At 46.3% G+C, this 24,621-nt stretch overlaps 1 protein-coding gene across 2 annotated transcripts; it reads left to right on the forward strand.

Moving 5' to 3' along the window:
* The first annotated feature begins 2,324 nt into the window (after positions 1 to 2,324).
* LOC148672079 (synaptosomal-associated protein 25) lies at positions 2,325 to 23,991 on the forward strand. Of its 2 annotated transcripts, none has more exons than XM_088627433.1 (8): positions 2,325 to 2,488; positions 11,863 to 11,940; positions 14,099 to 14,140; positions 15,147 to 15,195; positions 16,733 to 16,844; positions 19,881 to 20,018; positions 20,457 to 20,601; positions 21,427 to 23,991. In XM_088627433.1, exons 2-8 carry the CDS (start codon positions 11,869 to 11,871, stop codon positions 21,490 to 21,492), a joined length of 624 nt encoding a protein of 207 aa, XP_088483559.1. In that variant the 5' UTR covers positions 2,325 to 2,488; positions 11,863 to 11,868; the 3' UTR covers positions 21,493 to 23,991. The 2 variants fall into 2 exon arrangements, with proteins under 2 accessions (XP_088483559.1, XP_088483558.1); XM_088627432.1 differs by lacking the exon at positions 16,733 to 16,844 and adding an exon at positions 15,834 to 15,951 and having other exon boundaries at positions 2,328 to 2,488.
* Positions 23,992 to 24,621: the final 630 nt, after the last annotated feature.

Here is a 24,621-nt window from a genome sequence, read left to right on the forward strand (position 1 = left end):
ATAGAAAGGAAATGCAGCATTTTGGCTGTGGAGCCTTCTTCAGGTATATACATCTTCAGATAAATGTAAAAAAAAAGTACATCATTTCTATGACCTTTCACCAACAGATTGAAACTAGTTTAAACTTCCAAGTGCTAAACTAGATATGTTACTAAAATTAAAACTAAAGTGTCAGTTACAGAGGTGTAGTGGTGCTGCCCCTCAGTGCCGGGGGGCCTGGGTTTGATTTCTGATGCTGTCTGCGTGGAGTCTCTATGTTCTCCCCGTGTTCACATGTGCTCTGGTGGGTACTGGTGTGTTAATTGGCTGCTGGGAATTTTGGCTCTGGTGCGAGTGCGTGGGTGTTTGTGTCCGTGTGTGTGACCCGTGATGGACTGGTGTCCCGACCGTGGTGTGCCCTGCCTTGAGCCCGTTGCTTGCTGGGATAGGCTCCGGGTCTGCCTGGGGCCCTGATTTGGATAAAGCGGTCAGAAAACGTGTGGATGGAGTGAGGAATAAGGAGCGGGCTAGACAGAACCAACTACAAACAGAGCTGAGCGGCACTTCGGATCCCTGCCCGACACCAGCTGCCCGGCGGCCGTGATCTCCACGCCAGTTCGCAGTTTTCCGTCTCCGGGAAACAAAACCGGAAAGAATCTGCGTTTTACGAGTATCGATATCGATATCAGAAAGGTGTGCCGAACAGGTGAACGCGAAGTGGACAGCAGTAGCGATGGACTGTTTTCCATGAATGGCAGAACTCCGTGAGAGCAGCAGGTACAGGTTAGAGTCGCAGGCGCGCATGAAGCCGCGCACACGCAGCGAAGAGGGACTTTCCGCACAGCACAGCTGTCACCGAGCGGCGCCGGAGCCGTTTCTGGTGTCGTAAAGGTCACCTTTTAAGCGAGCACCGATCAGAAAACCCTTTACCCATTGAAGACGAGGCACTGCCCACTTCAGTTTGTAAATGCAGCGGCTGTTTGGCGGTCTACGTGACTCTGGAAGACCAGGACCACGTCTGACGACAGTTCCTGTTTCAATAAGACCCAAAAGCAGACAGCGCTATTAGCTCAGTTCCAGTCCTTGACGGCGTGATGCTCGGCTGTTCAGGAAAAGATAAGGACCTATATTAAAACAGACTCTGGGCTCTGATTGCTGTCTAATCTCCTGAATCCTAAGAGTTCAATTCTTTCCATGTTGAGTCATGATTGATGACGCGCGTTCACACACACTTCGGGCCGCCGTTTCCAATGAGCCTTTTTATGTCTTTTGTGTCAGTCCAGGAGCAGACAGGAAAAGTTGCTTTATATATATTTCAAATACTCTCCATATATACACTGTAACGTGCAAACAGTTAATAACTTGTGATTGCCAAAGCATGTGAAAAATATTCAGCGTTAAAAATAATGCGACAGAATGAAAAAACGAAAAATGTTTATAGTGTAATCTTTCATTTGTTATCTCCAGCGACTTCTGCCATCGCAGGACTGGCCACGCCTTTGAACTGAAGACCACGTGAAACTTTTTTTGTTACAGCTTACAGCTGTAAATTATATTAATTCTATCATTTCAATGCGTGAATAAGAACTATACCGGAGGTTTCTCCAAGGGTAAAATTCGGTTCGGATGGTTTGTACGTGTTGATTATAGCAAATTAGTTTTCTTCACACGATGGAGAGCAGGGCGTGACCACAAACTCTCGACTAGCTGCTACAGAGCTGCAGGTTCAAATCCCCGCAGGTGGGACACAGGTGTTCTACCCGTGAGCAAAACACTTCAGTCAAATATCAACAGGAGCAGCTGTAAATAACAGAACGCCGCGTTACAAAAACATTTCAGCCCAACATATCACTTAAAATCATCTGAACGCGTGGTTGCCGATTTTTTAACATTACTTTATTAACCCTTTACAATTTCTTGCATTAGGAATTATCTTTTCGCATACCCCAGCTTGCTCTCCATGAGACACACAGACACACAGATAGGGAGAGAGCCTGGGATTTAACAGTGCTGCAGCCCACTCGGGCTTTACCAGGGTGCAAACACAGTATCCTTTTACAGGCCCTGTAAAGCCCTGAGCGGGACTTCAATTATCGACAAGACAGCTGCCCACTCAGCTGCACGGGTTTGACCCACAGCCTTGGCACACCGCACGTCCGCGAAACCATCAGGCCGGCCCCCCGGCCAGCTCGGCCACACGCCGCAGGTGACGCTCGCAGGTGCGAGTTGCCGGGGCAACCTGCCTCCGAGCGCTTCGTGGGCCGGACCCCGCCCGGGAGGAGGGGCTGGAGCTCACTGGGGCGAGCCTATAGCGCTCGGCCCCACCCCCACCTCTGGGCTGACTGCCACCGCAGCCGTTCCAATCGTAGACGCGTCTGCGGCACCTGCAGGAAGCGAGGTCGGAGACTGCACGCTGGCGGAGGCGCAGAGGCGGCGAGCAAATACAGGTGGCTGAGCCCTTTCTCGTCTCCAGCCTCACAGGGACTAGGAAAACAGCCCGCATCCACAGGTAAGAACGTCATGCCGGCAGTTAACTTGTAAAACACAAGTTTCTTCCCTAACTTTGTTTTTGTTTCCGGTAACTGAAAGCGAACTTTTCGTTAAATAATTTCTGAAATGACTGGCCAGCACGGGGTCAGATAACGTACACAGATCCCGGTTGCCTCTCAGGTTAGAACGAGTGAAAGAGGCAACCCGTCCCCTTTCACCTGTGTTTTTAACTCTGGATTCGTGCTCGAGGTGAATTCTGGAAGTCGCTTCGCTGGAGCTGTTTGGGGGCGTTATGAGATGGGAGAAGGAGCCGAGCGCTGGTTGTGCTCGAAGCAGATGTACTGGCTGCACTGGTCGCATTTTCGTGTTTTCCTGCGGAGAGACGGTTCGGCCGGATAGATATTCGCGTGCTTGTCATATGCGAATATTTCAAGTAACATTGTCTCAGTTCAGGGTGGATTGATAAAACTTGCCAATAACCAAGTTGTTTTGATCATTGTTGTTGTTGTTGTTGTTGGCCGTAAACTGGACTGCATGTTTGTTACTCCTAAAAGATTAGAATTTGCGCTGTTTCCAGCGGCTGTTCTCCTAGTGTCCCCGGACCGGCGCAGACTCCACAGCTGGGCATTGGTCGATACAGCTGTGGTCGCCGATTGATCCCGGGGATAACTCGGATTGAGTTAGCCGGGCATGGAAACCCGTCTGAACAACATGTTCAAAATCGCCTAAACCAACGGCGAGCGCATTTCAGATAATTGAGTTACCTTTTCCTATAATTAATTTTATGGTTGAGACGGACATCCTAAGCGGTTTACTTGTGTATCCATTCAGAGAGCTGGGCATTTTGCAGGCGCTTCTGAGTGAAGTACCTCGGCCCGAGTACAGTGAGCAGCAGCGTCTTGTCTGGCACTGGAGCACGCCGGCTTGCAGCTGGGAGTCCTGAGCCTCAGCCCTGCCTGCTGCACCCCACATCATGATCAAGCATATTAAGGAGCAGGAGTAACCTAGGAGGAGCACCACATCTAAAAATCGATTCTGTGAAGTGTAAAAGAAAAGACGTAGTAGAAAAACGCTTGTCATTAGGGGTGAAGTTCAGAGATTTTAAATGAACAAGTAAAGGTTTTTTCTTTACTGTTGAAGACGCCATAAGAAAGCTCCACCGCTAAAACATTGTGCTTCTTTTGATCTCTTCTTAGCAAGGAATAAACCTTAAATGCTAAATGCTTGCTGATCCAGCTCCCTACTTGAGATTTTAAATGGCTCATCACCATCAGTGTGAACAACCAGCACCTCATAGTTCACACGTGAGCAACCTTTAAAAGGTCAACTGGTTCAGAATTTCGAACAAACGATCATCAGCATTAAAATAAACAAAACGCCTAATTTGATTATTCACGATCACGATGATCTTTTGCCGGGGGGGCATTTCCCACCGATGAAGTCATTTTGAAACCCAGCACATGCCAAGTCATCTCCTCCAGCCTTCCCAGCAACAGCATGTGACCCCTGATGAAAACAGATCGCAACGAGGAGACTCCTGAGTTTCTACATTAGAAGTAAGAAACTTCCTTCTGCATAGATAAAAGGGCAGTGTAGTGGAACAGACTGGCTGTGGGTTCGAGACCCTGACGCGGGCAGTGCTGATGTGCCCTGAGTGAGGTGCTTCGCCCCAGGAGCTCCATAGCTGTATAGCTTTGCTGGAGGGGCGCCCCAGAAGCGGTCAAGGCCATTCTCTGTGCGTTAAGGTCTTCACCTGCCCTTCGCATGGGAGCCTCTGGGGCAGCGAATGTCCATGCCTGCCTTTCAACATTGCAGTGCCTGCGAAATGTTAAATTAATGGCAAACAGATGTCTGAATGTGCTTTAGGAAACCATCCAGGAAAATCTCACCAGACTGAGTGTCAGTTAAGTGCTGCTGTGCCCAACAGAGAGCCCTGTCAGGGAGAATGTGGTGTCCCACAGCCTGCACAGTTCTCTTCTGTGGGGCGGAGGATAAGGTGGTCTGGCAGCTCCATGTAGGTGTTTGTGTAAAAACACATCTGTGCACATTTCCCTGTCTTGCGAGTCTCCTTGTAAATGGCAGGCTTTCCGAGAGGGATGTTTCTGCTGAAGCGGATGTGTGGTGCCCAGTTCCCCAGTCTTAGAGAACAGAAAGCAAGCGTGCAGCAGATGCTTTGGCTGTCTCCGCAGTGCTGCGGGATACTGTGTTGGGAAAAGAGAAATAAACGTGCACTGCGCTGTCCTAAAACACACAGGGCTTAGACTGATGCAGGTGCTAATTCCAGGCAGAGGCAGACCTGTACCTCAACAGCAGTCTAATGCGCAGCGTTAATGGGTTGTAAATGGGTTGAAATGGAGAAGTATGGTGACAAAGTGCTGCACACTTCTTCTGAATAAAGAGCATGGTCTTCATGAATAATGCATTTCAGCAACAGATGTTTGCTATTGAAGTACTGCCCTGCTCGCTCTTTAAACAGTCCCAGCTGGGAGCTTTATTGCTTTTGTGTAGACTTTTTCTTTATAATCGTCAGCAGAGCAGTCCATTGTAGCCGGGGTCTCAAAATAAGTTCTACCTTATAGCGATGTCCTAAAGCAATTCTGAGTTCTGCAGCATTTTCTGGAGCCGCTGAGGCGGTGAGACAAGAGCAGTGGCTGTAATCCCTTGTCTATGTTCACACTGCCCTTCGTCTCAATTGCTGCCCACTGTTGTGAACTGCTCTTGTGGAGCAAGGACTTCGACTCAGGAGACGGGTGTTTCACAAGGAAATAAAAAAGAAGCTCAGGGTGTGATGGATTGTTTACTCAGATAAATATAGTCTTTTGATCCTTTCTGTTAAATATTGTGAACAGGGCTTAAGATAAAAGTGGCACATCACTCCTGCCATGTGATGATGTATTAATCTTATTTTCCAGTCACACTGTGCAATATTTAAAATCCCCACCTGTGTATCTTCAGATTTAGCGCGTGGTCTTTCCCTCTCCGTCGGACAGTCCGAAAGGGTAGAGTGTTTGAACAGCAGCACAGGTGCAGATTCCCTGCGAGAAAACGGAATGCAGAAAGTGTAAAGAAATTCAGGAAAGCCAGGTGAATGTTTGTTGCTGCGAAGTGGCTTTTTAATGGAAGCTATTTATAATGGCACTGCTCTGCTCCCTGCTGGAACTGCAGGAATCTCATTGTGCTGGAGCTAATTCCTCGCCATGGGTATTTTTAACAGGGGTGGAGGGGGGGTTATGTATTCACTTCACAAACATATGAAGTCAGCAGTTACCCCAACGCTCTCTAAAAAAGCCATTTTCCTAGTTTTATTCCAGTCGGATTGTTCAGACGTCAGTGGAGAGGTATACTGTAGGTGCAGTACGTTCGCCCATCCTTTCGTATTCTGCTGGGCTAGAGCATGACCCGACAGGCACAGGGCCCAGCTGTGGCTACACCCCGGACAGGGTGCCAGTCTGTCACAGGGCACCCAGGGCACGCTTAAAGGACACGATTCAGAGGTGCTAATGGGAGGGAGCCAGAGAACCTGGGGAAAACCCATGCAATCGTGCGGAATACAGAGCCGGAGCCGAACCCAGAACCCTGGCGCTGTGAGGTGCTGGTGCTGCCCGTGTGCCATGCGGATGAGTAAAGATCTGCCGTGCTTGGCCTTACTGTGTGGCCGGGCTCTTGGGCCCATGGCTGTGAGAGCAGTAATGATGGTCTGCCCGCTGGGCGCCGTGCCAGCAGGCTGCAGGGTGTCGGGAACTCGCAGCTCCTGGAGAACATCTCCTCTCTGCAAGGAGCACCTCCTGCCAGCCGGGCCCCTGCGAGGGAGACAGTCTGCGCCCAGCGGGGCTGCTGGGTGTCAATACGAGGCCATGCAGAGACGCCCGCAGGGAGCTTCCCTGGCCCACGAGGCAGACACTCATTAGCTCACTCCTTTTCAAGAGCTCCTCTTTGTGACAGCAAATTTACACCTGGTGAAGGCGATTCTCACTTCACCCTGAACAAAGAGGGGAAAAAAATGAATTGACTGCACCGAAGATGTACTGTAGATCAGCATACTGTATGCCAAAAGACAAGTGTTAGTTGCAATATTTCAACATGACATTGAAAACAGTAAGTGGTGGGGCTCAGAGGAACTCTTTTTATTGTGCAAATCCAGCCCCAGAATCCACTTGCTTTGATTGAAAATGGACAATCAACAGATATTTTTTTAATTGAGTAGAGGTTTATGGTTTGGTTTATGGAGTGTGTACTCATTGTAAGATGTCTGTTGTGGACTAAAGTTTATTTTGGTAGAAAAAAAAATCAACATAATACAACAAATGATTCATTACAGTAGTAGGTACATGTATGACGAATCACGGGCTCTAAAGATACAATTTAAAGCAAGTCAAACAAAGGCAGTTCAATGCTATTTAAATTAGCCAAGTTGCAGGAATACACGCACTATCCAGAAGATTGGAAGATGTAGTCTGAAAGGGTGAGTTTGACATGGTGCTGTATTGTCAGAAATGCAACCGGTCTGCTCCCGAGCTGAACCCCTCTCTGCAGCCCCACAGCTGAAAGACAAGGCTTGTGTCAGCCCAGCTCCGGACAGCCTGCCTTTCACCTCGTTCTTGTTCCACGCTGAATCGCATCACTATTGGGGGAAATCAGAAGTTGTGCGAAATCGGTCAGTGACAGTGATCCCATACAAGGACACACAGCGGGGTCTGGGTTCTGGACTTTCTGAAGCACAGCAGTGCGGGGCCAGAGGCTGATGTTTATGCTGTGGGAATGACAGTATGGTTGTAGGAACTCTCAGGCGATTCCACAGATATTACAGTTCTGAGACTCTTTGGGCATCACGTTGGGAGTGCTGGAAAGCTGGATTTAACTGAAGAGTGATCTGCAGCCTGCTGTCCAGTTAAATTTGCATGGAGGAAAAGAAGTGGTCAGAAGCTCCTTCCCCCGGACATACCCTGTGGTCTTCTGAGAGGCCCTGAAATCGCCTTTAATATTTTACGAATAGGAGCAGAGAAAAATGCACTTCACAGACTGATGCGCTCTTGTAAAAGATAATTACATACCTTTCACTCCGCCTAATCAGGCGTTTGAAATCTTCAAATGCTGAGCATCCCCTAGGTGCCAATTTCCTTGCCTCTCAAGCTGTGATTCAGCATGTGTTTCGTGTTTGAAATCTTTATTCATTTTTTAAGGACAGAAATAATGATAATTACAATTATTATTGTGAGGACAGGTTATTCAAGCCCTTTGACATCTTGGAAGCAAATTGCAATGTGAAAATGCCTTTTGTGTTTTTTCTGCTATGACAGCTGTGGGAGTGTTATTTCAGCATGTCTGTCAAGCAGATGTTAATGTGTGGGGGAAAAAAAGAGCAGTGACATTCAGAAAACAAACTGTGGTAAAACTCATAAAGGATTCAAATGTAGCCACAACATTTTAACCTGAACGTGTCAATGGACAGTCAGTGTTGCTGCTAGTATGTGCTGTGGCAGAGCTGAAAACACAGGTCAGCTTTCCCTCATCAGCTGTCTGCGGAAAATAAATTAAAATCTTGAATGGAAATAAAGCAAGAAGGCTTTATTTGCTGTTCTTGTTGGTATAACCTGAACTCCATCCATTCTTCCTTTCATGTTCTGGTGCCTTTTTAAGTCACCTTGCTTATGTAATAAAGTACTTTAGAAATTCAGCAAAATAATGTAATTACACTTATGAATTGGGCCTCAGGGAGCACATTCCCATACTGTAATTCCATCCGCTAGAGGGCACTATAACAGATCAGCATGACATGGTGCTCCAGCACAGCCTTCCCGGTATGAATAAATCCATGCAGAATCCCAGAGCCTATCCCAGAAGCACAGGCGATGAAGGGAATATATCTGTCCATCACAAGCAGTGCACACACTCACAAGGACAATTACAGACCCCGACTGGCCAGTTCCCAATGGCAGTTCAAGAGAGAGCCCACACGGACACATGGGGGTACAGGCAAACGTCAGACAGGAGCCACCCCAGTCTGGAATCAAACCTTGAACCCAAGGCTCCCGAGGCAGCTGCTCTCACCACAGAGGTACCAATCCATCCACTTCAGCGCCCCCGGTGTAATATTGAAGTCATGGGAATGGCAGACAATATCAGATATCGTTTCAGCTTGATTAAAAACTGAGAGCGGTTTGGAACTCGTGTTTTCTGCATTTCTGATGTTTTCCTAAAGCCGTTTAGAAAGGCTTTAGGAAAACTAGCCTCTCCAAACGCGTGGCCCTGGGAGGGTTTTAGCAGGCCTTTTTGTGATCGCGTGCTCTGCCCCCACCGTCACCTGATGCTGAGCAAACTGGCCCCTCAGCCAGCAGCTCTGCTGCTCTTTCATTAAAACTGCTGTTTACTCAGGCCCTCGCACATCCTGTAGGTGCATTATGTCTCTTCAAAGAGAGAGAAAGAAGGAGATTACTGGGGCCTGGGGTTAAAACAGCCCTTTATACTCTGAAGGCTGCAGATATAATTGGGGAAATAATATAATAATAATCAACTTTATTTTATATAGCGCCTTTAAAGGTGGCTTCTCAAAGTGCTTATTATGTACCTTTGGTGGTTTAGTGCAATACAGCAGCTTGAAGAAAACATCAAGCACAACAGGCAGCATGAATAGATGTTTGTTCGTTTACAATCTGATGTGAACAGCCCTTCAGGAGGTTGACGTTGTATACACTGGGTGAGCAATCAAAGTAGGAAAACCGGGAATTGGTGTCATTATTTTTGGGATGCCAATTTAAAGGAAGTGGGGTTGTGCAGATCTAAAGTAAGTTTCCAATGTGAGTACTGAGACCTCTTCTGTAGAACAGATAACTAGTTGGAAGAACTAAGGGCTTTGATCTAGTGTGACCTTTCACGAAGTGGAACATTTGGTTGCAATATCATTTGTTTCCTGTTTAAATGAATGACTTTTTTTTCTCTCAGTCTTCTCTCTTTCTGCTCCTGTCTTTGTCTCTCTCTTGAGCTCTCAGCACAGGATCAGCATGTTGCCTGGGTGAAGTGGTAATTAGTGTATAATTATAACCTCGCTGTAGTCCAATGCACTGCCAGTGCTCGATTGTATCGAGAAAGAGGAGAGTGTGCTTCTGTGTGGGAGTACGTGGGCATGTGTATTGTGTACGTGAGTGTGTGTGTACCTGTGTATTGTATGTGTCCATACTGTACAGTATGTGTAGGTGTGAGTGTTTGAGTTTCTTTTGTAGAGTCTGGGTTTCATAAATAAGAATATAGTCCTAATAAATGTTCAAAGTGCTGTACCAAAACTTACATGCAGTAACGTACTACATACTTGGAGTATATCATTTTGCAATCAAGATGTAAAGATGAGAGCGGCATGATGAACACAGATTAAACTCGGGGAAACAAGAGTAAATGCATGAATTACAACAGGTAAAAGTCGCACTGCAAAAACAGTTCACATATTTACTGTGGTAAACACTCTTAGGGAACAACTGATGAAGAGTGAAGAATACAGTGCACTCCAGGTGCTGTGAATTCAGCAATAGAACCTAATCAAGTACAACTCTGCTGACTAGTTTTATAACTGTATTAAATATGCAATTTTCTGCCAGTAGTTTATTTTTAGCAGCGTGCATACCTGCATTACTTGATGGTAGAATCTACATTGATTCAGGTTTGAATTCCTCAGGTAGGGAACAGAGGGGCCACAGTAATAGGTGTTTTGAAAGGAACTGAGCATGTGATATTCTCACTGGAAATGCGTGTGATCGCTGCAGGAGATGAGAACTGGACCCCGAGGAGTCTCCAGTATCGGGAATCGTTCACCCAGCACAAATCACGCACCATGTCTGAGAAACCTCCTGTTAAAACAAAGCAGAGAGCAGAGCTGAATACAACTGCGGTGGTAACAGAAATTTTGTTCTCTTGTGCCTTTTAAAGTCAGCTGACTTATTTAAATAACTATATATAAATAAATTACACTAATGAACTGGGCCTCAGGTTCTCGCTAGGCGGTGCTGTGCCAGCTCTGCAAGATTTGCATTATTGCATTTATTAAGGCCATAGAGATCGAATCCCCGAAACTTCTCCAATGCGCAGTCTTTCCTGTTGGATTAAATCCTACAGGTAATACCATAAGTACCCTGTGCAGCTATGTTGCATATCATGGCCAAACGTGCTTGTTTTATAAATGCATGCTGGAGATGGTGGGGAGGTCACGCCTTGGAGCTCTGCACCGGTCACCACTAACACGCCCCGGGACAGGAGTCCTCTGTTTCTCTCAGTGCACATGAATCACGAGCAGGGAAGCAGGCTGCCAACAGAGGTGTTAATGAATCAGTGCAAGTTCCAGCGAGGCCTTTGCAGTGAGCAATTTGCAGCTGTGTTCTGTGTTTTTGACAGCAAAATTTTCTGTGTTTCTTTTCTCTTTTTTTTTAACTCATCCTAAGCCTCCATGAAGCTCTTGGCATTCCCTGCTTTCCCAGCTCTCACTGGGTCTGTGAGTGGGAGGCATGGATAATACAGAGGCAGTAACAGCCAAGCAGATACGAAGTGGGGGCCTTTTTACTTCCTTTAATATACACAACTAGGCAGTAATTATCCCTCATCGTTCAAGTCGTTATTGGGCTATAATTTGCAATAGCTCTTTTCTTTTCATAAAAATTCATTTGACGAATAATAAAAATGCATATGAATGGCAAAATAATAGATTTGGATCTCGTGTGTGTTGATTAAACATTATGCTTGGATAAGCAGAGGTTTTCTGATGCTTCTTGTCCAACTCGTTGAGCAAGATAGAAGTGATTTTGATGCCATGGCTGAGACTACCAGTATGCTAATAACACCCCTAGTTAATACTTTTCTTCCAGAATTTAAATTCAACTGCATATTTCACTATTTAGACTCATAAAAACGGGATGATACCAGGAGGTCAAGCAATCTTTTTGTAATATTGCTTCCAAAGGTTTGTTTTTTTTAAATAATAGAAAACATGGTAAGACATTATTATTATTATATTAATTCTCATTAGCAAAGATACAAATAATTCAAATTATTTTTTTGAGATCAAATTTGTTTACTTGTTTTTCTTGACTGCTCTTTGAAAGTTAACTTCCTGGAGGCTGTGGGGTTGTGACATTATGTCTCAGAATTCATAGCTTGTGAAAGAAGTGTGATATATAGGCTACAAATGCATTTCAGTAAATTTTAATTGTATACTAAAAATTAATTCCCATTTTATGCAGTGCAATTAGCTAACTTTGGTTCAGAAAGTGTTATTTAATAGGAATTGGTAATGCTTCTTCCTAACAGCTAGCTAATAGTCTTGAGGAGCTCAGACGAGCACCTGACAGGACTAACTGAGTGTGGCTTCCAGGGCTTGGTGAGTAAGGAAACCCCCTCTCGGTCTGTCTGTCTCAGGGCAGGATGGCCGCAGACACAGCCATGCAGACAGAGCTGGAGGAGCTGCAGAGACGGGCCAATCAGGTGACAGACGAGGTAAGTGCTGGACTGGGGGGGCTGCTTTCACATGACCTGACCGGCGACCTCATCCTGCAGCTCACCTCCACGGGCCCAGCTCATCTCCGCGGCTGTGGCTCGGTGACGCGTTGCCCTCTGTGCATCAGGGACATGAAAGAGCAAAACGGTTTCTCAGAAATTGCCAATACAGGGCTTTTGTTTGTGATTTTCCACAATCTGTTTTATTCCCAGAATCCCAAAGAAATCCCTTAATGCTCATAAACTTCCGTTTGAGATAATGTCTCTGTTATTGCACTTAATGGTTACAGGAAAGATGGCCTGAAAGATTGCAGTGCCCTTTATTAATAACCCCTGCTTTTCTCTTGATTTCCTGTTTGGACTGCAAACCTTTTGATTTCCATCTTCCAACGCTCAAGGAGTGAAGAGGTAGTTGATGTTGTTGCCTGGTTGCCGTAGTTCTCTGCAGGATCCGACATCAGGTGCTGAGTCAGGTCCCCTGTTATACCAGGAGTAACAGGCGATGGCTGCGTCTCACCGACTGGGCTACAGTTGCAGTGACATCACCACACTCCCAATTCCCTCCTGTTTTTCCTCCTGTCTGGGGTTACTGGCGTTCATCCCTATCGCTGATGACACTCGCTAGTATCACCAGGCCCAGGGGAGTTTTCAGCTTTAAACCACACTAATGAAATACAGGTCATCTGAAAGTAGAATAAAAAAGAGGTACAGCTTGTCCGTTAAATGAAATTCCCCACTCGGAGACAAAGCTTTCAATGCAAATGATATTTTGAACACGGATATTGACTGAAGTGTTTTTAGGCCACGTGAGGTCAATGGGACCAGGTTAGATTTTTATCCTTTCATGGGTCAACCTTTGTGTAAGGCAGGGGGAGAAGTAAAACTAACACTAACGTTTTATCTTGTTCCATGTAAATCAAATTACAAACGTGAAAATCGATGCAGTATTAAAATGAGTTTAATAAACCTTTTGTGCCTTGTGCCATAATATTGTGCCACAGGACAATTACTGTAAATAAAAAAGCCACTGAATCTTTGCAGTGCAACACATTTCTCTATAAATACCCCATGACAGAACAATTGCATGTACTGACTTACTGTAACTAAATAGGAGTGTCTAAGATTTTTTGGCCAGAAATTTTATACCCCTCCCACTTAAGAAGTGATGATGTAAATTATTTTAGTGTTCTTTCATAAATGTAAAGAAGAACCTAGTCTGGACTATTGATTGAGAATTTTCAAAACTACTCTGAAACTAAAAAAACAAAATCCATCAAAAATCATTCATCACTGTTAATGTAGCTGGTGAGTTTAAAAAGACTTCACCTTTTGTGAGAGTTTAACTGAGGTTTCAAACAAGGTTCAGGAGGAGTGGAGACTTCCAGAAATCAGGGACATCAACCTTGCTTTCCTGACACCTGAATAAATTGACTTTTAGTCAATAAAGTGACTAAATGAATTTACAGTAGCCAGTTCAGCTTGAAGGCTTCAGTATTTAAGGCTGTCTTCATTTTGTTTTCTGGCCTAGAGATGTATCTGATCAAAAGAAATAAAAGTTCCTATACAGTTAGAAAACAAGTCTAAACACAAAGCTGAACCAGAAAACAAAGTGCAGTAGAAAAAGTTGTATTTGGGAATATGTATGAAATAGACCGCATTAAGCTTTTGGTCAACTTGTTGTGTTCCTAATTTTCTGAATTCCTGTCTCATCATCAGTGCAGGGAAGTGCCCCCTAATCAACAGTTCCTATAGGAGAGTTTGCAGTGAAAGTCCGAGAGGAGGACAAGACCCCAGTTCAACCGGTCAGCTGCTCCCTGATTAACCAGCTTCGCTCCAGCTTTCCTGACGATCTCTGCTCCACCAGCCCAGTCCTCACGCCCCTCCCAGCAGCCCCTGGGCTCCTCTCCCCTGGGGCACCAGACCATCTCCAGCCACGCCAGTTTAGGCCCAAACTCTAGAACACCTCAGTCCCTCCACAGGGCTTTCATTAAAGCTAGATCTCTCTTTACAGTGCGTGTGTCATGGGCTTTTATGATGTTGACACTGATATCTTGTATTTCTATGTTCTCAATTTCCACCGTTCTTCTGCTCTCATATCCGCAAGCAGTCTCCGCTGTTTTTCCAGCAGATGATTAACAATCCTTTCGTTCCTCCCCAGTCTCTGGAAAGCACTCGACGGATGCTGCAGCTGGTGGAAGAGGTAAGACGGTCTTGGCAATGGAGCTCCCCAGGAAATCTTCCTTTGCCTGAAGTGATCTGTTCCCCCAAATTATCGAGGACGGGGGCTTCATGTGACCCCGTTCTTAACGTTGTCAGTATTACGTATTCTTATTCCTCTGGAACGGCAAAGAGAGAGAGAGAGATACACAAAGAGATATTTCAGCTGCCTGGTTTCTTCCAAAATAAAATGGAAAAAACAACAGTTTTTTCATTTTATTTTCATCCTCTTTTCATGCAGAGAAAAAAAAATCAAATACAGTAATAAAAGCTCGAGGGACTATACCATTTTTTCCTCTTTTGCTCAGATTCTTGCATATTTCCGTCGAGGTCAGTGGGATTGTTGTTTATTGCTGCCCATGTCTGCCACTTGAACCAGAAATATGTTTAGGAGCTGCAGCTCTATTTTTACAACTTGTCCTATCCATTAGACGCGTTTGCTGGCAGGCACAGCTGAAAGGGAAGAGCCCATACTGTTTTCCATAATGGCCTGCCCACAAAGAGAGGTAGATGCATCAAGCTGCTAGCTACACTTTCAAGAGCTGCACCGTTCCTGTGCACGAGCCGTCGAAGCGTGATGTGGGCGCACGCAAGACTGCTTCCGACCCTGAGTGATCTCCCTCTGATGGGAACAATGGAGCCCAGACAAGCCCACAGTCCCGGCCTTCTTTCTGAGAAGGCCATCACTGCACTTACACCACACTCCTCTTGGGGCACACATTAGGAGGAGCCATCCCCTGCCTGCCCTGACACACCACGCTGTCCATGGGATCTCTCTCAGCTCCCCTCTTTTACAGTGTGCAGTGATTTTAGAGAACTAAGCTTCACTGAAACACACTGTCCAGACAAAGCAGCCTGATTGTTCGACAGTGCAGCTGTATTGTGAAATACAGTTATGGGCACTTATGCCCTCACTCGACCTTTATGTTACCAGGCTGGGTATGTTCAGCGTTTTAATGTTAAGAACATTTTTTTTTTTTCCTCACCAGAGCAAAGATGCAGGGATCCGAACTCTGGTCATGCTGGATGAGCAAGGAGGTACCGTTGTCTCGTTTAGACACCCTGTCTTCTGTCACTCTGGGGAACTTAAATTCAACACGCGCCCCTAGGATTACACTAGACTCTGTCTCTTAACACTACTGCATTGTAACATATAAAATCACTGCTTTAGAAGGGCTTTCTCTCCCACAGTTTACCCTACTACATTTTTGTAGAATTTTTCTAGGTTTACCATGGTTTTAGCCTGCTAGGCCCCCCATTTTCTGTTCTTATCTTTTATTTCCTGTGGTTAATGTCTTTACATTTTTACCACACATTTTACATTGCATTACATTTACATTGCTTTTACCATAGCATGACATGGTAAACCCTTTATTTGCCCCTGGAAAGAAGGCAAATAATGTGGAGGCTTGCTGTGACAGCTTTGTGCTTTGAGGTCTGTTGTAATCTGTTCTTGCTTTAATAGTATCCTTCCCATGAACTTAAATATTTGTTCGTTTAAGCAGACAGGTTGGATCAGATGTGACCAAACTCCTTTCCTTTTCAGTGCCCTATGAAGTTTCAGTTTCCCTATGAAGACTCTTAAAGCTAGGAACCAATCCCCTTCTTCGAACTACAACCCTAAACGCATGTCTGTGTCTTTTGTGTGTGTGTGTGATTCTGCCCCCTTGTGGCAGAGCAACTGGATCGCATTGACGAGGGCATGGATCAGATCAACCAGGACATGAAGGAGGCAGAGAAAAACCTCACAGACATGGCAAAGTGCTGCGGGCTGTGTGTCTGCCCATGTGCCAAGTAGGTACACCTGGCCACTGGCAGTGCCCACTGCTAACCAGTGGGGGACCTCCGGTCAGGTCTCGGTGGCCAGCAGGCAGCACTCTGGTCCTTGGAAAAGCCGCAGTGCTGCAGCTCTGTTGTGGCTTCTCAGTGGAAACTGCGGGGCAGTAACTGTGTGATTAGATGTTTGCTGTGCAGCTGATTTTAATTGAAGACATCCAGATAGTGCTTTAAAAATATGTGGATTTAAAAAAAAACTTTTAAATCCCTTGGGAGCCCAGAAGGAAGACCACATGCTGTGAGAGAAGCACACAATGTACAGGAAAATGGACTGAATAATCTGTTGCCAGTTTTCAAATGTTCTTTATTTTGCAAACCCTGCTCCCACATAGCCAATTTACTAATGACTGGTGATGGATCCTATAGCACTGTTGTAGTTTTCATTGTAACCGTGGACATGGGTATGGTGTTACCAATTGAATGAAACTGAACCGCAATGCCCTAACCACAATCCATGATCCATAGGTATACAATCTGGCCTATTTTAGATCCTTGTATTTTAAGGATTTGTACATTGTTTGGCTCAAACTTCACATGGTTAGATGCACAATCTTAGGACAAAGCTGTTGTTTACCCTACACCTTTTACCTTCAGTAAGAAAGGACTTCTAATCACACAGCTGCTCCTTTGCTTCTCTGGGTACAGTAGCAGTGTTGTTGAACCTGAGTGCCTTCGTGGTCTGTGGTTGTGCTTTGTAGAGAAAACTGTGTATTTCCCTCCCCCACCTCCCACTGTTCAGAGCAACTGGAGCACATTGAGGAGGGCATGGATCAGATCAACCAGGACATGAAGGAGGCTGAGAAAAACCTCACAGACCTGGGCAAATGCTGTGGTCTGTGTTCCTGTGAGAAGTAGGTGCAGGGTCGTGGGCCCTTCTAAACATGTCTGAGCGCATGCCTGCCTGTGTGCTTGCTGGTCGGGAGTAGACGGACACCGACTTCATGAGACCTGCTTATGTTCATGCCCACCCTTCCCGCCAGGGTGACCTGCACCCTCCCTACACCGTCCGTCAAAGGGAATGAGCAGAGGGCTCTGCATGCAGACTCTCCAAAACAGACAACCAGTGTTTTTACAACGGAGCCAAACTGCAAAAACTACACATGAATTCTACACCACAAGACAAACTGAAGCTGTAGTAGAGCAGTGCCATTCCCTGCACATTCAAACCTGCAGCTCTTTCTGGAGTGAAAGGGAGTTAAAACATTGGTTGTCTGCTTTTAAACCGCGATAGTTTTAAAACGGGTCGTTCACAAAGCATTTACGGCACTTTCCATCGTCGTATTGTAAAAAAAAAAGACAGTCGCAGCTTCTCAGGAACCCCTTACACGTTGTACAAGACCTGCACGTTTGCAGCCTGTATCTCCAACGATTTTGATTTACTTGAAATGTCACGGTCAAGGTTTATTGAACAGCCTAGCAAGTGGTAATTAAGACCAGTCATCTTAGAATTAAAAATTTACAACTCCATAGATCTCTGGGCTTGTCAAAATCTAAAAGAATAATCTAACGCCTGATTAATACCTCAAGCTGGAATGTGTCACTGTCTGACTGGAGAGACATTTTTAACTGCAGGTTTCCACTCCTAGTTTAGATCAGGAGAGTTTAAGACTCCCTTCTGCAGAAGGAAAGACTTGCTCTCCTCCACAAAACAACCAATCCAGGCACAGGTTGGGTACGCATTCTAGATTAGCAAAGGCTGAACTGGAGAGCCTGAGGTGGTTCCCTGTCCTGGACTGTTGCCCACTCTGCAGGTTTCCCCCACTCAGCTCCTAGGTGAGTCACACTAAGTGGAGCCATATAACATCTCCCCTGTTGAGGTGCTGGTGACTTAAAAGCACGCGGAAGCGAGAGGCACACCTTGCCTAAGGATGAACGGTACTTGGACCTGACTCATACAGGATCATTACGAGGCAGTGAAAGAAATTGGACTGGTTCCTAATTGACCACACAGCAAGCACGACGCCGACCAGCCATTTCTCTCCCTAAGAAAAGGGCGTGGCCATGTCTCTACAGCCACAGGCTGCGAAAGCACACCTGGCCCGTGTATCCGAGCTCTTCGTGCGGCCCAGTCTCCAGAAACACACGTGGGCGACCGGTGAGGTGAAGAAGGGGGCCTGCTCCTGTAGATTGTCCATACAAGGTACCTGGACAGACGCAGTTTGTTGGAGCAAATCACGCCCTTCCGAAACCCAGTGGGGAAAAACATCACCCCTCTCACTGCAAGCTGGATGAGTAAGATCAAGGGTGAGGAAAGCCTGTGAGACATCTTTAATGCAATTTTAAAATACTGTAAGAGGGGGTCTTGAACAGCGAGAGAAACGACAAGATGAGGAATCAATTGGACTAAATAAAGACACACTGGAGAAAAGGAAAAACTGCTCTTTCTTTTAAAAAAAGCTCACATTGGTGGGGTGGTAAATGCTTTGTGAATAGAACCTAAGCTCACAGGGGAAGCATTCCTGCTTCTGTCTCCACGAATCAGGATTCAGGCTCATGATTTTCTACAGCTGTCCCTTGGGCACAAATGCGTCAGGGGCATGTGCTCGTTCAGTTGAATGATCTACAGTTCAGTGGACCGTACTCTGGTTGGTTGAAAGCTGGAAGCTGGGGAAGGGGTCTGTTGTAGGTTTTTTTGGTGGGAGAGGAGACTTCCACCTGGTATATTTGCATGTTGTGTGTTTATTTGGCGTGTCAGACTTGTCTTACTGTAATGCGCACGCGGTGAACTGAAAAGAGAAATGGAGAGGGGTATTACGAAAACTTCATGCAGAAGTAAACGCCTTTGTAGCTGCCAGAAGGTCCTGTTGAATATATAGTACTGAAAGAGGCAAGGCTCAGTATTCTCAGTTGTCCTGTTCCTTATGTAAAGTTTGTCATTCACAGGCAGACCATAAAAATAGGTCAATGAAAAACTGAAAGCATGACCCTTACTTGTGTACTCGGCTACAGTATGTACTGTGTACTGGCTGCGATGACAGTAATCTCTGTGGCGTTTCCTTCTGCTGCTGCCTCAGAGCTTTTTGACCACCTGATAGCTCTCACAAAGCACTTGTAATGTGTTTTATTGTCCCCTTATTCTTTCCAAAATGTAAAAAAAAGGACTGAAACTGAAATTAGCTGGGGCATTTCTCATTGCTTTCAACTTTGGCATCTCAGAAATATCATCGTACTTTAACATGTTCATGAGAAGCTATGTAATCAGTACTAAAGAAACGACTGCCACAAATTGGCACAAATCATTTTAAGTCCAGAACTGGTCATGTCTAAAACAAGCTCATAAACTCCAGGATTTGATTTGCCAAGCTATGTACATGTAAGAGCTGTTTGCCACATTTAATCTTTTGAAACCGATCCAAATCAGTTGAAATGATCCCCACTTTCACATGCTGTAAGTGTAATTTGTTCACGTGTGCGTTGTCATGTTTTTGTACTGTCCAATTTTGAAACCAGTAGCATCCATTTCTAGTAAAAAAAAATTATTTGATCATATAAATGCCAAAGGTGGCAAAGTGTCAAAGCAGTGAGGACAGTGGCATTCCTGTAATAGAAATGCTGGTTTATTTGCAGTGACAGCACAAGTACAGTATGTGCACAATGACCTCCTGCTCTCTGATTTACTCTTACTGAAGTGCACAGAGATGACCATCGAAACCAATTCTGTCAAAATGTAAATCCCGCCTTGCAAAACCTACCCAAAAGCGTTGCAATGCAATCGTCAAACCTTTCACTAGCTTGGAAAAACCAGGCAGAAGGAATGGCAGCTGCTCTCCCTAGCGCTGAGCACAGACATGGTGGCAGCGGGGATGCCCTGGAGCCTCCGGAGAATGTGAGTGGCGAAAGGGGGCAGAGCAGGCTGTGACGTCTCCCTCCTCTCTCTGGGCTGTCAGGCTGAAGAATTTCGAAGCCAGCGGGGCGTACAAGAAGGTGTGGGGCAACAACCAAGACGGCGTGGTGTCCAGCCAGCCCTCCTCCCGTGTGGTGGACGAGAGAGAAAGGATGACCATGAGCGGGGGCCACATCCGCAGGTACTGCTGGCCAGCTCCCCTTTGAGAGCTCCTTCAAAAAATCCACACAACCGCCTTCTTCATCCATGCCTTCTGCTAAGGACAGGGTGCATGAGGGGGCCACACCGCGGCTGGGACAGAGATCAAGACCAGTCAAAGCAGCCGGAATGTCCTTTAGGGCTGGGAGAACCCCAGAGCTGGAGGGCGAATCATGCAAACTCCACGCTGAAGGTGCTCCAGGCCAGAATCAACCCGGACTTACGATCTGTGAGGAAGCAGCTGTGGTACTACCCCACTCACGGTTTGAGCTGCTGAATTGATCTAAGGAAACATATGTTCCCATGAACATGCGCAGAGTCCTGTACTGTACAGTGCCCTCAGCTGCAAGGCCTCCCCACACATTTCTCATTCTTCCTGCAACGCCAAGCGCCTCCTCTCCTCTCGCCCCCTCTCGCACAGGGTGACAAACGATGCTCGCGAGGACGAGATGGACGAGAACTTGGAGCAGGTGGGCAGCATCCTGGGAAACCTCCGCAGCATGGCGCTGGACATGGGCAACGAGATCGACACGCAGAACACGCAGATTGACCGCATCATGGAGAAGGTCAGTGAGAGAGACACAGGCACCCGTGTGGTGCATGGAACAGAGCCCAGTTTCCTTGATCTAAACGAGATGCACACCTCTGGAGCTGAATGATAGATTATTATGACAAAGACGGCAATAGACAATTTCAGGGATGTTTACGATTCCCAGTCAATATCCACTGTGGCAATGGATTTTAGATTAGACTCATACTGTAATAAAGTCAGTTATAACCCTGACATTGATCTAGAGCATTGTGAACACTACCCAATAATCTTACAAACACTTAAACAATTGTTTTTAATTCTAATAATGCTAATATGCAATAATTCTACAAGATTTGTACAAGATCACTTTATTAGCCATATACAATTTCTTGTATTAGGAATCTCTTTTCACATACCCCAGCTTGCTCTCCATGAGACACACAGACAGGGAGAGAAGCTTGGGGTCAGAGCACAGAGTCAGCCATTGTACAGCACCCCTGGAGCAGTTGGGGTTAAGGGCCTTGCTCAGGGGCCCAAGAGAGTAAAATTCCTCTGCCGGCCGCGGGATACGAACCGGCAACCTTCCAGCCACAGGCGCGGATCCTGAGCCAGAGAGCCAGCATACCGCCAAATAATTTACGGTATAATACATGAGTATATGTAGGATATGATTTCATCCCACTATGTGCAAAGGTGTTTACAATCTGAAACAGTCTGTGTATTTTAAATATAAAATATAAAAGTTGCTAATTGTCCACAAGATTGCACCAAGGATAATTAACGACCAATCATCGGTCTAAGTCTTATTAATCATAATGGCAGCTGATGTGCAGTTCTCTTTTATTCAATGTTTTCACAGGCCATCGTCAACAATTCCCGGATCACAGAAGCCAACCAGCGAGCCACCAAGCTGATATCCGGATAAGAGCAGGGCAAAGAGAAGGAACAGCAGTGAGAAGAGGACGAGCGCGTCTCCACACTGACACACACACGCACACGCACACACACAGGAACACGCACAGGCTCCACTGCCTTTCGAACAGTCCCACGAGAAGAAAACCTTTCAAGGAGTCACGTGGCCCACTGTCCCGGACACAGGAGGGCCAGGGATCACCCCCCTGCCTTCGCAGCCCTGTCCCCCTGAGGGCAGGCGTGTGAACCCCTCCCACTGGACATCACCCAGATTCTGCCGCAGACGCTGAACGCTGTGTGTTTGTAGGTGTTGTGTACAGTCACTGAAAATGGTCGTCTGTTTATATGTATATTTCTAAACTGTAGTAACTCCTGTTAGTACCAGACTACAGTATAGTCACGTATTAATCTTATGTTAAGAAGGAGAGGGAAAACTTCATACATGTTAACTAACACTGATTCTTTGTGAAGTATAGTCTGCTACAGTATATCTGCTTTCCTGACACAACCATTCAGGATTTACTTTTTCATCCATCCTTCCTAAGTATTTAAGTTTATAAAGTGCAACCTGAGACAAAATGAATATAAATGGGACGCTGTCTGTGCTCAGGGAATTACGGTTTCCTGCTAGAGTATATAGGTATATATAGAATATTGTACCCTACACAGAAAAACAGCATGCCAATCCATATATTTAAATATTATTAAAACATTTATTCTCAATATCTAAAACACACGGGGAAACGGTTGGTTTGCTCTGGCCCGAATGTGAGCGCTCTCGGGTGTAGAGAATTCTTCGACAGATCAGTTGTGGTGTGTCGATTTATTTTTCTCTGCCAGAAATGATCAACCATTTCGCTTCCTCCCCCAAGACTGCCGCCCATCTTTTTTTCGTCCCAGAGAATAAATCTTTTATGGAATGCCCTCCAGTGGCCAGAGGTTGTGATCGATTTCTTATTTTAGTCCCAATATTAAACTAATGTGCGTGACATACACGACAGGAAGAGATTCGCGTTTGATTGCGTTTAAGGTCGGGGCGAATCACTTCTTATGTAGAACGCAATAATAGATTATATATTTATACTATAACACGAGTTACTGTGTCCCGTTATTCAGGGAACAAAACATGTGCAAGTCCTGGGACGCCCGAGTAAATGCGGTCTGTCACGACGGGTACAGAAAAACCGAGGAGCGGGTTTCTGTTTAATTGTGTTGGAGTGGACATGTGCGCCACCTCAAGTGTAAAGACGGGAACACATCATGTTGTAGCCGCCGTGTCCGACTCCTTTTGGAAGACGGTTTTTCTGTGTTTCTCGGAAGCTCTAGAAACTGTCTCGGTGTTGTGCGTGTTTCTGGTGCATGGCTCCCGTGCGCCCACTCGCGCAGAGACGTGTATTTGTGCGCCAGCTCGGGCCGTGGGAGGGTGGGAACAGGCACAGCACGACTCATCACCCCGCCGTCCATCCTCCCACTGGGATGCCACGGCGTTTTAGCTGAGGCAGAAAAAGATTTCTTTTCGTGGTGCAGAACAAGCTGCAGGGAAACAGCCCCATAGGGGGCACTGTTGTCCTCGATGTCTCGTGTGTGGCAGTCGCCCTGAGCAACCGGCGACAGCCTCAAGCCACGCGATGAAATCCCTCCTTTGAGTATTGTAAGAACTAACAAAGAAAACGATCACAAGAGTATGAGCGGAGTGGGTTAGCATGCGGGATGGCTAAGTACCCGACCCTGTCCGAACCCTTCTCCCCTCCTGCGTGTGTCGCGCAGTTAACAACACGGTCTTTATCGCACAGGAGACACATCGGGCCTCGCTTCGCCCATCCTCACGAAAACCCTGCTCTGGAAAGACCAGGCCGCTGTGGCTTGTAACACCGTGCACCTCAGGCAGCGCCTGCACCGCAGTATGCGTCCGATGGCTGTTCCGAGATGCTCTGTCACTAAAACATTGCTGTGTTTGCACGTCTGTTATCCAGCCACCTGCTCTGCGGGGTGACCGAGCTCCGCATCCCTCACGCTGTTCAGATTTCCGCACCGGGCTTTGTTCTCCCGTCTCTGAACGGGCCGCCAGCCCCAGCTGTGTTTGCACGGCTTCGTCATGTGCCGCATGTCTGTTATTAAACGGTGGGTTGTGAGCGTGGCAAAACCTTCGCTTGGCTTTCCTGTTGTCGTTCACTGTGAGCTGGGGCCCAGCAGAGCGAGAGGCCATGTGCTCAGCGGTGTGTGTGTGGTCGCGCAGGGAGGCGGGCCAGGCCGTCTCTCGCCTCTCGCCCTGAACTAGATCGTGTCGTCCGGTCCCTGATGGTTTCAGTTCCTGTCCTGAAGCTTATACATCCCCCTCGATAACCGGGAACCGTGCGGTCGGGCTATGTAAAAATAAGCTGCAATGGCCCCTCTGTCCGAATCTCACGCTATGGATGTGGTCACTTGTATTACAATGCATCCCAGTCTGGTCCTGATTTTGTGTTGTTCTACAGATATACGAATCATTCAATAATAAATCCTCAAATCATAAGTGACTTCGTTATATCTAAATCTATCAACTATTGCTGTACTGTAATTTTATTATTATTATTTGACTACATTTTTTTTTTCTTCGCGCCCAGGCCAAAATACTAAATCCATTTACTGCTTTTCATCCCACAAGCGCTTTACGTATAAAGAGGAGTCTGTATTCCTCCCCCGCACAGCAGACTTGTTTCTGCAGTGCAACGGCTAGGCCGTGTATTGGTGAAGCGAACGCTTCCTTTTTCAGGGGACTCCTGTGACGATTTCGTTAAACAGCGCCTCTGCGGCTCCTGAAAACACGCTCAGCCGAGGCGCACCGCGCGCCCCCTGGTGGTCCGCCCCGGAATTAACTCCCAAGCGCACAATGTCTTGCTAATAACTCTGCGCTCATGGCCGTGCACAACGGAGGCACGGACTGGACATTTACAGCCCGTGTACGTGAATTACGATCTTGCCACGATCTTTCAGTGGAAAAAAAAAACAACGCAAAACATGAGACACACCTCGGCAACTCTTCTCCAGGGTGTAATCATGTGCAATCCACATGTAACAATAATAAATGGCAATATGTGTTTTGGAACTTACATTTTATTAAAATAAAATCTATATTTTTTATCGGGAAACATAACGAAAAATA

Source organism: Lepisosteus platostomus, chromosome 4, assembly GCF_059453375.1.
Source record: "Lepisosteus platostomus isolate fLepPlt1 chromosome 4, fLepPlt1.hap1, whole genome shotgun sequence".
Taxonomy (NCBI): Eukaryota; Metazoa; Chordata; class Actinopteri; order Semionotiformes; family Lepisosteidae; genus Lepisosteus; species Lepisosteus platostomus.

What these genes read in the sequence shown, in the direction of transcription:
- LOC148672079 (XM_088627432.1), top strand. Translation starts at nt 11,869, where the DNA reads ATGGCCGCAGACACAGCCATGCAGACAGAGCTGGAGGAGCTGCAGAGA. An exon ending in CCAATCAGGTGACAGACGAG is followed by an intron (nt 11,941 to 14,098) that starts GTAAGTGCTGGA and finishes GTTCCTCCCCAG; the next exon opens with TCTCTGGAAAGCACTCGACG. An exon ending in CATGCTGGATGAGCAAGGAG is followed by an intron (nt 15,196 to 15,833) that starts GTACCGTTGTCT and finishes CCCTTGTGGCAG; the next exon opens with AGCAACTGGATCGCATTGAC.